Source organism: Hippoglossus stenolepis, chromosome 21 (assembly GCF_022539355.2).
Source record: "Hippoglossus stenolepis isolate QCI-W04-F060 chromosome 21, HSTE1.2, whole genome shotgun sequence".
NCBI classification, from domain to species: domain Eukaryota; kingdom Metazoa; phylum Chordata; class Actinopteri; order Pleuronectiformes; family Pleuronectidae; genus Hippoglossus; species Hippoglossus stenolepis.
In genome coordinates, this window is record NC_061503.1 from 5,157,555 (window position 1) to 5,169,952 (window position 12,398).

General features: G+C 43.4%; 1 protein-coding gene across 8 annotated transcripts in view; it reads right to left on the reverse strand.

Moving 5' to 3' along the window:
- The window catches only part of cacna1g (calcium channel, voltage-dependent, T type, alpha 1G subunit), a 147,201-nt gene that overhangs the window by 96,348 nt on the left and 38,455 nt on the right, over positions 1 to 12,398 (reverse strand). For 6 of the 8 annotated variants that reach the window (XM_047338374.1, XM_047338368.1, XM_047338373.1 and 3 more), the window contains exons 4-8: positions 9,250 to 9,409; positions 5,680 to 5,980; positions 5,070 to 5,162; positions 4,039 to 4,942; positions 3,127 to 3,551 (exon numbers count right to left, since the gene is read on the reverse strand). In XM_047338374.1, the coding sequence (XP_047194330.1) occupies positions 3,127 to 3,551; positions 4,039 to 4,942; positions 5,070 to 5,162; positions 5,680 to 5,980; positions 9,250 to 9,409 (1,883 nt within the window). The remainder of the gene's footprint in view (positions 1 to 3,126; positions 3,552 to 4,038; positions 4,943 to 5,069; positions 5,163 to 5,679; positions 5,981 to 9,249; positions 9,410 to 12,398) is intronic. The other 2 variants (XM_047338370.1, XM_047338369.1) reach the window with 1 other exon arrangement.

Genomic DNA, 12,398 nt, shown 5'->3' on the forward strand with positions numbered 1-12,398 from the left:
AAGGAGGAGAAAGAGGCGTGGAAGAACAAGGGAAAGATAGAGAGGAAGGAGACAAGGAAAGAGGAAAAGGGGAAGAAGGAACGGCAATAAAAAGAAAGTGGTGTGTGTGTGTGTGTGTGTGTGTGTGTGTGTGTGTGTGTGTGTGTGTGTGTGTGTGTGTGTGTGTGTGTGTGTGTGTGTGTGTGTGTGTGTGTGTGTGTGTGTGTGTGTGTGAGAATGTTTGGCATCTGGATATGATTATAGGCAACAGGTCAGGGATCAAAAATAACCCTGGAAAATCTAGCCAGGTTTCAATCTCCTACTACACACCTTCACACACACGCACAAACAAACAAACACACGCAACTGTCACTCACTTTACTTGCGTTATATAACTTTATACACAATCACATGTGCCAAAAATACAACACAATAACGCAGTGCGCACCTCAAACCATAATCTTGCATTTGGCAAGATGGTTTATGCAAAAACACTGAACTGCGCCAACACGAATGGTCGGTATGTACACAAATCAAAGTGTGTGTACGATCACTGCGAGGAATTTACCACACACCTTCACTGCACAGCAATGATGATAGCAAAGGCTGTTTCCTGCAAATTAACAACCTCCATCCCTAAAGCAGCCCTGTCTCCTACAATACACTTATATACTACAATTTACCTCAGTTAGGGAGGGTGTGACTGATATATGATTCGCTGCGCCACATTCTGCACCGGTAGTGACCTGTGCAAGTGGCTTGGCTCTCTGCCAGGACGTGACTGATCCACATTCAAATATAGTTCCTTTTTCGATCTTATTATAGTATTTAGTTATTCTTCCACAGCGAGCTGCCAGCTCTTTCTACTCCATAACATTTTTACAATACACATGTTCACATTGTTCTTTTCTAATATTTTTAAAAAGTAATGAATAACAAAAGAGGAATTGGTCCACTGATCCAATCAAAGCAGGCAGCTAACATTAGACCCCGCCTCCTGCAGCAGCATCACTGGTGAAGAAACACCTGAGACTCAACCATACTGATGCAGTAGACTGTGGCATTAAAGATTAGGCTACACTTTATACTTTTCGCACTTTAAATGTGTGTACTTTAGCTCAAGTAGCAAAGTTAAAGTGGTGACTTACTTTTACTTGAGTTCATTTTTATTAATTTATGTGTACTTTCACTTGGTAAAATGTTTGAGTACTTCCTCCTCCACAGGCTGTATGTATCACAAGATGAACTCAACACTGAAATAAGTATTTAGTCTCTTGTTGCCATCGAATATCAAGGAATCACAGTATCTCAGTTCAGTCAGGATCAGTTTTTGTCAAAATTAATTTTATTTAAATAATTTAAATAAGTTATATTTGGCTGTAGAGCTCTGTTCGGGAACCTCCCTGCCATTCCACATGCATCCGCAGAGAGCCTAAGGTATGGAGAGCACACTTCCCTACCATTCCCTGAGCCTTAATAGAAAGTGATGCAGGGAGAGCAGGAACTAAAACACCCCAACACAGAACAGAGCATCAATGTCGACACATGACATTGATTAGGTCAGATTCAGTATGAAAAGGAGGTGCTGGACTGGAGGAGGGTTGTGAAGTCGCTCGCAGAGGGAACAGGAAGAGTATAAGCAGCTTAAATAGAGCGTGCAATATGAGCTCTGCCTATTTAATGTATAGGAGGGGATCAGCTGAGCAGTCAGGCACAGAGACATGCTGATGTCAACTGACATACTTGATAGTGGCTGAGCTTGACTTCGTGCCTGAACTAACGCTGTGCTCAATGTCTGGTCATTTCTTACATCAAATGTAACTTTTTTTACTTTAGATTCTGACCCTTACGTTATAGTGTGTCCATGTAGGTGTTTGACCAAATACAGTTGGAGCCAAATTAGCATTGTCATGCAACAAAGACGGTGGTTAGCACTGTCGCCTCACAGGCCAATTTGGCCGTGGTCTTTCCGTGTGGAGTTTGCATGTTCTTACACTCTTTGAGTAGGTTTTCTCTGGGTACTGCAGCTTCCTTCCACAGTCCAAATACATGCAGATTGTGGTTAGTTTAATTGGACACTGTTTGCTCAAAGGTGTAAATGTAAATGTGAGTGTGAAAGGTTGTTTGTCTTTGTCTCCGACATGTCCAGGGTGTACCTGGTCTCTTGCACTATGTCAGCTGGGAATGCCTCTGGCTCCCCAAGCAACCCTCAAGGGATAAGCGCCATAGATCACGGATGGATGGATACAGTCCATTTACACCTTGTAAGCTATCTGTATCTAAACACACACTTGTATAAGCATGAGCAATAGGAGGAGCTGGCAAACTCAGTGAAACAACGATACTATAAGTGTTGTACTTTTTATTCTACTGAGATAGTCATCTTCCTATGATAGCAGGGAGTTCGGTGACTTCCCCAACGGTTTGGCCGATATTGAGACTAGTATTTGAGACTGTACAGGTTGCATTCACACACTGATGAGATCTGATCACAATAAGTGTCAGACGACCTCCAGATGTGGTTCAGCTGATCTGATAGCATTCCTATCCCGATGTGTTCTCCATGCACTGACACCTCATGTTAATTTGCCTTTTTTCGCTACTCCAGAGAGCCTATCCGGATATAGACTGCAGGTTAATATCAGGTTTAACTGGGGTGAAAGAGAAAAATCCCTGGAGGAAAGAACAGCAGAGTGTGAATGAAAGAAACGCGAAGAAAAGTGAAAAATCTCTGTCAGATGTTGCGGGGCCTTCCTCACCCTTTGAATCACCTCCGTCTCTCTCTCTCTCTCTCTGTCTCTCCCTGTTTCCTCACATGCTCTCTCTTTCGCTCCCTGGCTGCAATTATGCTTGTGTAAACAAAAGAGACCAGAGAGAGGTAAGAGGAATTCCAGTCGGTCCTGTGGGAGCAGTGTAGCTTACACAATCCCAATTACCCAGAATGACACACTAGTACACAGATGATCTACTGGTAACTTCCAACAATTTCTCATAAGTAACATCTGCGTATCCGTTATTAATCGGTGTATATTCTCATTAGAAACTGTGTGTAATCATTTGCGTGTGCTACTATCTCAGTGAAGCGTCATCCAACAGCTGTGTTCAACTTCGAACACTTTTAATAATGAGACACATATGCACACTAACCTGCTCATGGTACTCGATCCCCATACTCAGAGTGTTGATCAGAATGGCGATCATAATACCACGTCCGAAATACTTGCTGTCCACGATCTTCCTGAACGTGTCACACACCAGCCTCCAGAAGTGGACGACCTTCCCCGCCGTTTTGCCCAGCCTGCACTGCTTCTTTTTGGGCTGACGGCTGTCTCTCCTGTCCCTGAGGTGGAGGTCCTGGGTGAACTCGTACACGCCCTCGCTGTCTGAGTCGCCTTGTGTGTCGATGCCGCCCTCCAATTCGTTGGCCAGGGCCTTGGCGCAGTAGGGGCAGCTCTCGGGGTCCAATGTCAAGGCGGCGGTGTCCATGGTGCTGCTGGTGGTGCTGAGGTCACGAGCCGACAGCTGGCAGGAGAGCTGGGCTGCAGCAGAGCGACAGAGGTCAGATGCTGAAACTTAACAGAGAAAGGAGTCATTATTTTCACCATCTGCACAACCTGAACAGACCTGGCCTTTTGCAGATAAAGCTGGCTGCGAGCTCGGGCACGAGGGATTCATATTCATTAGTACTCTTTCTGTTTCTCACAAAGGAAAAAACAACAACTCTGGACTGTGTTGTAGTTTGAAGCGTAATCACGACAACTCAACCGTAGAAAATGGAACACTTCCAGTTGTGTGTCACTTGATTTACTCCAACACCGAAATTTAAATTAAACACTAACTCGGAGTTAATGAGATACTCTTGTTTTTTTCAAACCCCATTATGCTTTCCAGGTTTTTTTCTTAATGACAGTTGCTCGGCAAAGCAAACCCTATCCAACGCAGCCAACTCAAAAGGAATGGAGCTAATGGAGCTAATTAACCACTTTCAACGTTTGTCTTCATTTGAGCTTGACTGTGCTGTTGGAGTTCATCCCTGTTTGTTTGTGGTGAGTTGTCTACCTGCGGGGTTGTGTGTGTCCACCAGGGTCGATGGCCGTCTCCCCAGGGGCATGGGTGGGATATTGAGGTTGAAGCTGATGTTTGTCAGAGTGCTGGCTGCAACACTTCCTCGTCTGGACTCTGCTAGGGCCCGGGCCTGTAGGGTGGGATAGTTTTTAGGACCTGGCGCAGCGAAGGGAACAGAGTTCCTTTTCATGGCCCTTGATGCAGGAGCGGGGGCCAGGGTGAAGGAGCACGGAATTGGCCCAATGAATGTGGGCGACGGGGTGCTGCGAAGAGTTTCTACGTTGCATACACTGCGCACTGAAGCTGAATCGACAGCACCTGCAGCAGGGTTGGACAAAGTGGCTAAGTTTGAATCAGAAGTGGCTGCTGTCACAGTAGATGGTGGCCCCAAAGCAAGATGTTCGCTGCCAGTTGTTGCAACGAGAGCCCCTCCGTTGTTATTATGAGCTCCAGCTTCCACATCCCTACCCTCCATACAGTGGAGGCTCCCTCCTCCCCTCACGCTGCCATTTCCCAGGTGGTAGTGGTGGTGGTGGTGGTGATGATGGTGCATCATGTGATGAATAGACATGGATCCCTGCCTGGAGGACTTCCTCCTCCTCCGACTACGTTGAGGCTCCGTGGCTAGGGGCGATGCAGCTATGTTGAGCCCAGCGCGGCGAGCCAAGAGCCTGCAGATATGGGCCACTTGTTTGGCCCCCTTGCGGATGATGTGAACCAGGTACTTGAGGAGCTCATCATAGCAAGAGCCTGGTTCGGAGAGGGAGGCCAGAGTGCTGGCGTTAGACAGGAAGCGCACTCGCTGCTCCTTCATCAGCTGGCTCTCCCGCTGCTTGGTCTCGGAGAACTGAGTGGCGATGACCACCAGGCACAGATTGATCATGAAGAATGAGCCAATCTGAGGACAAGGAGGAGCAGATGACATTGTTATTCACCCAAGATAGATACTCTCACACCCGTCCCCCCACTGACCCACTTGTTCAATCACTAGCACACAGCTGGTGGCTCCATAAAGCCGCACTTACAATGATGAGCAGGATGAAGTAGATAAAGTTGTAGAAAGAGTGAGCATCCATCACAAAGTACATGATGTCCACCCAGCCCTCCAGAGTGATCACCTAGAGAGAAACACAGTACAGAGAAGATAAAGGTTAACAATAAATAATCAGACAACACAAAAAAAATAAAGCAAACTGGACAGAATTGAAATACAGATTAAAAAACACCACATTTCACAGTACAGTGTTGCAAATGCCAACACTCAGCAGAAGACTCATCCTCAACATGTCTCTTATGCGCTTCACTGGGAGAACTCATCTCCAATCTGGCTTCCATCCTCCAAAATTACCCCCTTCAGCTAGAAAGCAATGAATGAACACTCCAACAAAAGGCTTTTCACACGATGTGGAGATAGCAAACAAATGGCGTGGAAAAATGAAACTGCGGTCTGTTGGTGTGGCTGTGGTAACTTGCTAATCCTGTAAGCCCTTTTCCTCTGATACACCAGCCACTGGGGCGATTTGTCTCCATCTTGAATAACAGGCCTGCGCCACCTAAACCGTACTGTATGTGCTGCAGAAACTGTTCATTCCATCTGCTCTTTTGAAATCCTACTATTCTGATGAGCTGTCTTACCTGAAAGATGGCAATCCAGGCATAGCAGATGTTGTCAAAGTTGATGGCTCCCTTGAAAGGGTTGAACTGACCAGCAGTGCACTTGGTGTAGTACTGGTTCCAGTTGACGCAAGTGGTGTTGTCGGTGCTGTTGTAAAAGTCCATGTCCAGGTTGCACTGCAGGACTCCCTCATATTGCTTAGGCACTGAGTTGCAGTCCCTCATGCCATTGTCCCGGCGCTGAGAGCAGATGAAGGGGTTCTCGTCGTCATTCTCAGTGTGGTAGTATTCAGGTAACTTCTCCGACTTCACAGACAGAGGGCTTTGGGGAGACAGAACAGAGGGAATAGCAAGGATTACTGGTTTGTCTGGGTCATAAGACTAGATAAAGTTCTGGAAGTTCATACTTAGCAAATTAGCCACATATTGGTTGGCCTATAACGTTCTTATCGAGGTGAAACACTTTCTATCTGCCTGAATTGACACATACAATATCTTAGAGACTATTATACACTTGTCTTAAAGTAAGAAGTTGGCCCTGTTCAGCTCTGGTGTGAACATCCGTCCTGAGAAATCCAATCACAAGACAACAGCGTTATATTTGTGTGGTCACACCTGACATTTATATGCATCCCGATTGTGTCTCCTGTGATCATTTGAGATCGGATGTCATGACATGATAATCATGACGATCACTTCATGTTCACGAAGACAAAATAATTATGCTTTTACCCAATGACAATGTTTGCGTGTCTGTGCTATGAAAAAAGATTTTACCAATTTAAGAAAAATATCAGTCATGATCAGTGTTAATACTGGGGCAGTGGCAACAAACAAATCAGCGTATAGACACTGAGAAGTATAAAAATATGTTAAAGCTGTGGCAGGTCAGAGGGCGTTAGCTGAGTAGTTGGTCGTTCATATGTTGACCAAGACATACTTGCCTTCACACAGCTAAAACAATGTAGCCACATGCGTCCCAGACCCCCTCTAAATGTGGTTTGAGTGATCGGATCCCAGGATGCATTGAGGAGCCTTTCCGTGCATTCAGACCTGAACTTAGAGCTGACCACTTTCAATGGAATTGCTCAGGACGGATGTTAAAAGCAGGTCTGAACAGAGTCTATGTCACTGTGGCTGAATAGCTGCCGCTGTGGCACCAATTGGTAATTACAGTACACAACAGCAGAATATTAAAACTCAATTGTCCATTATTGTCTAGATTTACTTGACATGATCCCAAGGCTGAACTTATGAGAAAAGACTTGTGTCAGCTGAATATTAGTAGAGCACTTACTTTGATCTTTAATGTTAGATTTAGAACCAAAACTGCTTTTATGTTTATTGAAAGAAAATGGAAAAAAACAGATCTATCTAAAGCTACTGTTCATACCAAGACCAGACCGACTGATTAGGTGCAGGCTGCCTTTGCAGACAGATTGAACCAATCAAGTCGAAATGCTCCCGATTAGATTTTTTCAAACTTTGAGCAGAATTTTACATCGATCAAGTTTGAAGCCCCAAAAAGTCTGCAGGTTTTAATTTCATGCAAAAAGTCCAGCAGCTGATTTCACAGATTAATACTCTTTCAATCCGCAGAAATAATCAGCAGAGCTGTAATCGTGTTGACAAACCTGAGGCCAAATGGCCAGAGAGACCTCTGTGTACTGTATGTGGTGAGAGTTGGATGAATGAGTGTGTACTGTGGACACAACCTTTTGGCTTTCTGCTACAGTGCGCTCATCCATTGGGAATAACTGGTGTGTGTGTGTGTGTGTGTGTGTGTGTGTGTGTGTGTGTGAGAGAGATCAACATCACCTCACACTTACTAATTTCTTCAAATATTCTTAAAAGCTCTCTAATTCAAACGTGGGGATGATCTATACATACACTTAATTTCTGTCCACTCTAATTGGGCCATTTTCCTCAGATTTTCAAAAACTCCAGTTCCTGTGTATCTGTGTCTACATGTGAAACGGAGTGTTTGGGAAACGATGGCATCACAACTTACTCTGCACACACCCATTGTTGCTTTTTGTAATCAGCATGACAGGTTGACAGGAGAATAGCCTCACTAGCATGCTCACAACGTTCTCTGGTAATTGATGAAGTGTTGCTGTAGTCTTTATTGCCACCTAATGTTTGAGCGTTCGTAATCATTTTTGTGTTCTCGTCTGGACAGAGATATTTTGTAAAAAAAAAGGTTGTATAGGATTTTGTTTAGGGGAAAATATCTGTTCAAAAAAAATAAATACAAACAATAATATAGTGTTTGCATGGACTGTGGTTGCTAACTGGTGCTCTAACATTTCACCAGTCTCATACAGTATTAATGTGAATCCAGCTAACAGCCAAAGGTCGCTACGTTGCCAAAGCACTAGAACATGTAGCGGTAATATAATGAAGCAGATATTAAACCAGACTTCAATGACACTCATCTGACACAGAACTCCACTTTTATGAAGTAGCTCTGAAAACGGATGATGATGATGACGAAAAATGTGCTACCTCACCAACGCCAGTATGCATGAATTTAAATTACAGCTGTGAGATGTCATAAATCCTATACAGAGCTATGAAGCCAAGATGAACATGAATAAGTCATGGGTGCCCATATTCCACATACCATGGTCTTTTTTCATTATACCAGGGACTGTCTGTCTCCCATTCATCATTGTGATGGGACACGATAATCACCAACCTCATTGACTCTGGTGCGTGACCTAATTTAGTGTGCAGGGTTAAGGTTTGCTTGATAGTTTTACCTTGACCTCCGTGAAACCTGTTGGCAATCTCAGCTGTTCACCTGAGCTCTATTAGTAAAATAAGACATAAATAGATGGATCTTGTCACCTTGTGCACCCTTGGAGTAAATAAGAATTTGATCAATATAAGTACTTGAAGGATAATACCTTCATACCCTCAATCGAGAACAGAGGCATTTTTTGTGCTCTGTTTTTCTTAGTGATATTCTCACTTCAGATATGATCTCAGCAGTTACTTTGCCAAATGGTAAATAGTCTTTATTTATATAGTAATTTTTCTAGTGTTGGTGACCACTCAAATTGCTTTTAATGTACAGTTTGACCATTCACACATACATTTATACAATCACCATTGCTAAAGTTTACAATTTTCAATATACAATAATGTTTAAATTGGATGCTTCATAAGTTGCTGCACTGATCAGAGATGGAAAAAATTGCAAAATTGCACTATATAATGACTTGACCTATCTTAATTATTTACTAAAGTAAAAGATATTAGCAATAGTAGCAACAAAAGGTCCTGACAGTATCGAAAGCTTATTATGCAGAATGACACTTGTCTGTGTTCAAATTATTACATTGCTTGAATTCATATGGAAATGATACTTTGATACTTTATATGTAAAATCTACAGCTGTCAAATAAATGTAGTGGAACATAAGGTGGCAAAACACTCAAGGTCGGGGCTCATGTGTGAATGCGTATCTACATATACAGTATGTTTGTGTGTGTGTGTGTGTGTGTGTTTATGAAATATTGTTACTAACTTAAAACGCAATGTCACATATAGACAGTATATCAACCCAGAGACTGTGGAACTCACAAGGAGAAGTTGTCCTCCACAAAGCAGCGGTTTCTGAGCAGGCCGGCCCACAGCTGGACGCCCACGATGCCGAATATGAAGAAGACGAAGAAGCACAGCAGCAGCACATTGCCGAGCATAGGCAGGGTGTCCAGGAGCAGGGTCACCAGGATACGCATACCTGAGGGACAAGGAACAGGGTCAAACAGCTGGACAGCACAGTATGCCAACACACACACACACTCACACAGATAAGAGCTTGTCAGGATTAGATGCATATTACTGATTGACTTGAACTACTTTTACTACAAGTGGCGGTGCAACAGGTTTTTCAGAGCTGACATGAGAAGTGGCTATTTCGTTCAAAAGACTAGTCGATACAAGTACCAATCTAGGCACCTCTCAATTTACAGACATTCACGCTGCCTAGTGCAGGACTATTACAGCACACTTACAGGGACAAGTGCACTTTTCAGTAACTTGACTCATTCAGGCGAATCATACACCTGCCAGTCGATGCTATGACACTTTTAATAGTTGAATGACAAATAAATAATTACAATAAATGGTAATATTAGCCTACCATCCATCACAGTTTACTGAAAGTAGCCTCTCAGTGTTTTGCGTTTTGTATGAGTTCAACAGCTTAATGAGGGTCATTCATTTTGTCAAAATGAAATTCCCTGTCAGTGGGAAGGTTTGTACGTCATTAAAATAATTCAATAAATGAATGACATTATTTTCTGTCCCTCTTGTTCCAGTGCCTTGTTTCAAACCTCATTGGCATTGGCTTTTGCTGCTGCAGTTCCACTGGTCTACTACTGGGAAAATTACTCTAATCCTCTGTCATATGGTAATTCTTATTCAAACAGTTATTATTTAATTGTTGTGTGTAGCTTGGGTAAACAGCTTATCCAACATGTTTCCACTGGCAGATACTACTCTCCACTGACATACATGTTTGTAACTAGAGGTATGCCACAACAAAGAATTTACTTTAGTCAACCCAGAGACAGCAACACAGGAGGACGCCACACCACATTAATAGCTAAAGCAAAACAAAATGTAGTAACAGAAACATTAACGATGGGAGTGTGGAGGCCTGACCAAAAATAACATAAAATGAAGAAGATCTGGACCAACCACACAAAGGGTCGTCTGATCCAGAAACTCATCCCCTTGACTACCTGAGTGAAAAACTAACATCAAACAAAAACTGAAAACTGGACTGCCAGACCACCAACTCAAAAGGAAACAAACAACCAAAAAGAACCAATAGAACTTGTGCTAAGATGTCGGAGGCTGCCGCATCTCAACTGGAACAGAGAGAGCGCTCCTCCTCTCCAGCCTCCCTTAAATCCCCCTCCACGTAATCACTTATCACGTACACATGAGAGGTAGAAAATGACAGAGGAAAAGGAGGAGGAGAAAACCACAGGGGGAGAGAGTAACAATGGCACATGACCAGTTAACTAGAGATGGGCTACAGAGGTCTGGAAAACTCACTTCCATTCAACTTATCAAAGCCCAGATAAGAAATTTGAAAGAAATCTAACTTGTTTCCGATCTATCTGACGCCCTCATTTATTCTGCTTTTCTGTAAGTAAAGATAAATACGTCCATTTCCAATGATGTAACTGTCCAACATACTTCCATGTCCCCTTTAAGTTGCATTGCAATACATCCACTTGAGGACAGCATAGAGTGAAGAGTTTCTGACAACAAACAAGGCGACGGTGGAGAAGGTAATATTAATGTACGCATAAAAAAGAGGCTGTTTGTCCCTGTGCACGGGCCATTGTTGAAATTTCTTCCTCGTTTCTTATGATTGTCTCGCTTTAACTATTGGCTACACTGCCCCATGGTTTACTCTGGTGCTGCTCTGTTTCGTCTGTTTCCGTATCCGTAAGCTCTCTGAAGATGTGCACAAATACAGACGAAATGGCCACAGAATACAGACTGAAGGCTCTGAATATTTCCGTATCTATCATAAATGAGCCTTAATGCTGACTCAAGTTAGCCACAAGAGATTCATATTGGACTGTTTGTAGTTACAGTGGAACGATAGTGACGTATCATTTTCATGGAGCAGGGACACACCACAGTAGCGACATATCCCGGAAAAAGAGTCAGTGGGGGTGAGACATGGCAGAGGAACACCAGGGGTAATCAGCTACATAACACTATTGAAAGTGGTATACCGCTCAGATTATGTCACTAATAAAATACGATGAGCCAACACTCAATCTAAGCACCACTGCAATGAGCGCTTTGGAGCGAGCTACAGAAAAGCACAAGATACTCCAGTAGTGCACAGTGGTGGCATGTTGTTAAATTAATGTGCTACTGCAGGTGACTGTGTGTAAGTGCATACATATTAAGCAGACCATTGCGGAAGAAGAGTATACGTGGCAACATCCTCCTTGGATGAATAAAGGTTAAAACTATATAATTGGATATGACAAGAGTCCTGAGTCAAGCGGAAGAGCAGTGATTTGTTAGCAGTGGGCGAGTGTATCAGCAGGACTCCGACAGTTTGCTCTGAATTAACAGCACAGTAAAAAGCCTGGTTTTTCACCTTTCATACAGTACATCACTGATTCTCTCTGCTCTGGACAGTGTTCCCCCAACTTTCTGAGTGACACACACACACTTCCTACCACCCACACACTCCCTCTGCAACATCTGACCATGTCCCTCTGTAGTTGCATCGCAGATTTTATATTCACACATATTTCCTTAATTTCTATCTATCTATCTATCTATCTATCTATCTATCTATCTTTATATCTATCTTTCTATCTATCTATCTATCCATCCTGCAATCCATCATCCCTCCAGCAGTAACTTAGACAGGTTCTGCCCCTGTTGGAGCAGAACTTGTCTGCTTAGAGACGGCCTTGGCTGAACAGAGGAGTCACAGGGATACGGGGAAGGTGAAGAGAGAAACAGAGAGACAGAGAGACGGGATGAAAAAGTCATTTGCTTTCCAAAATTGGAGATTAATTGATCCCTGTTACTGCATCGCACATACTAATTACTGAGTGAGTCCAATGGGCACACGCCCAGGGGTCAGAGGGGCCCCAAGCCAGAGCCTGTGAAGTGACAGTTACAATGGTTTTCTTTGAAAACTCAAAGATCTCAGTCAAAAGGTAGATCACCATCATGAT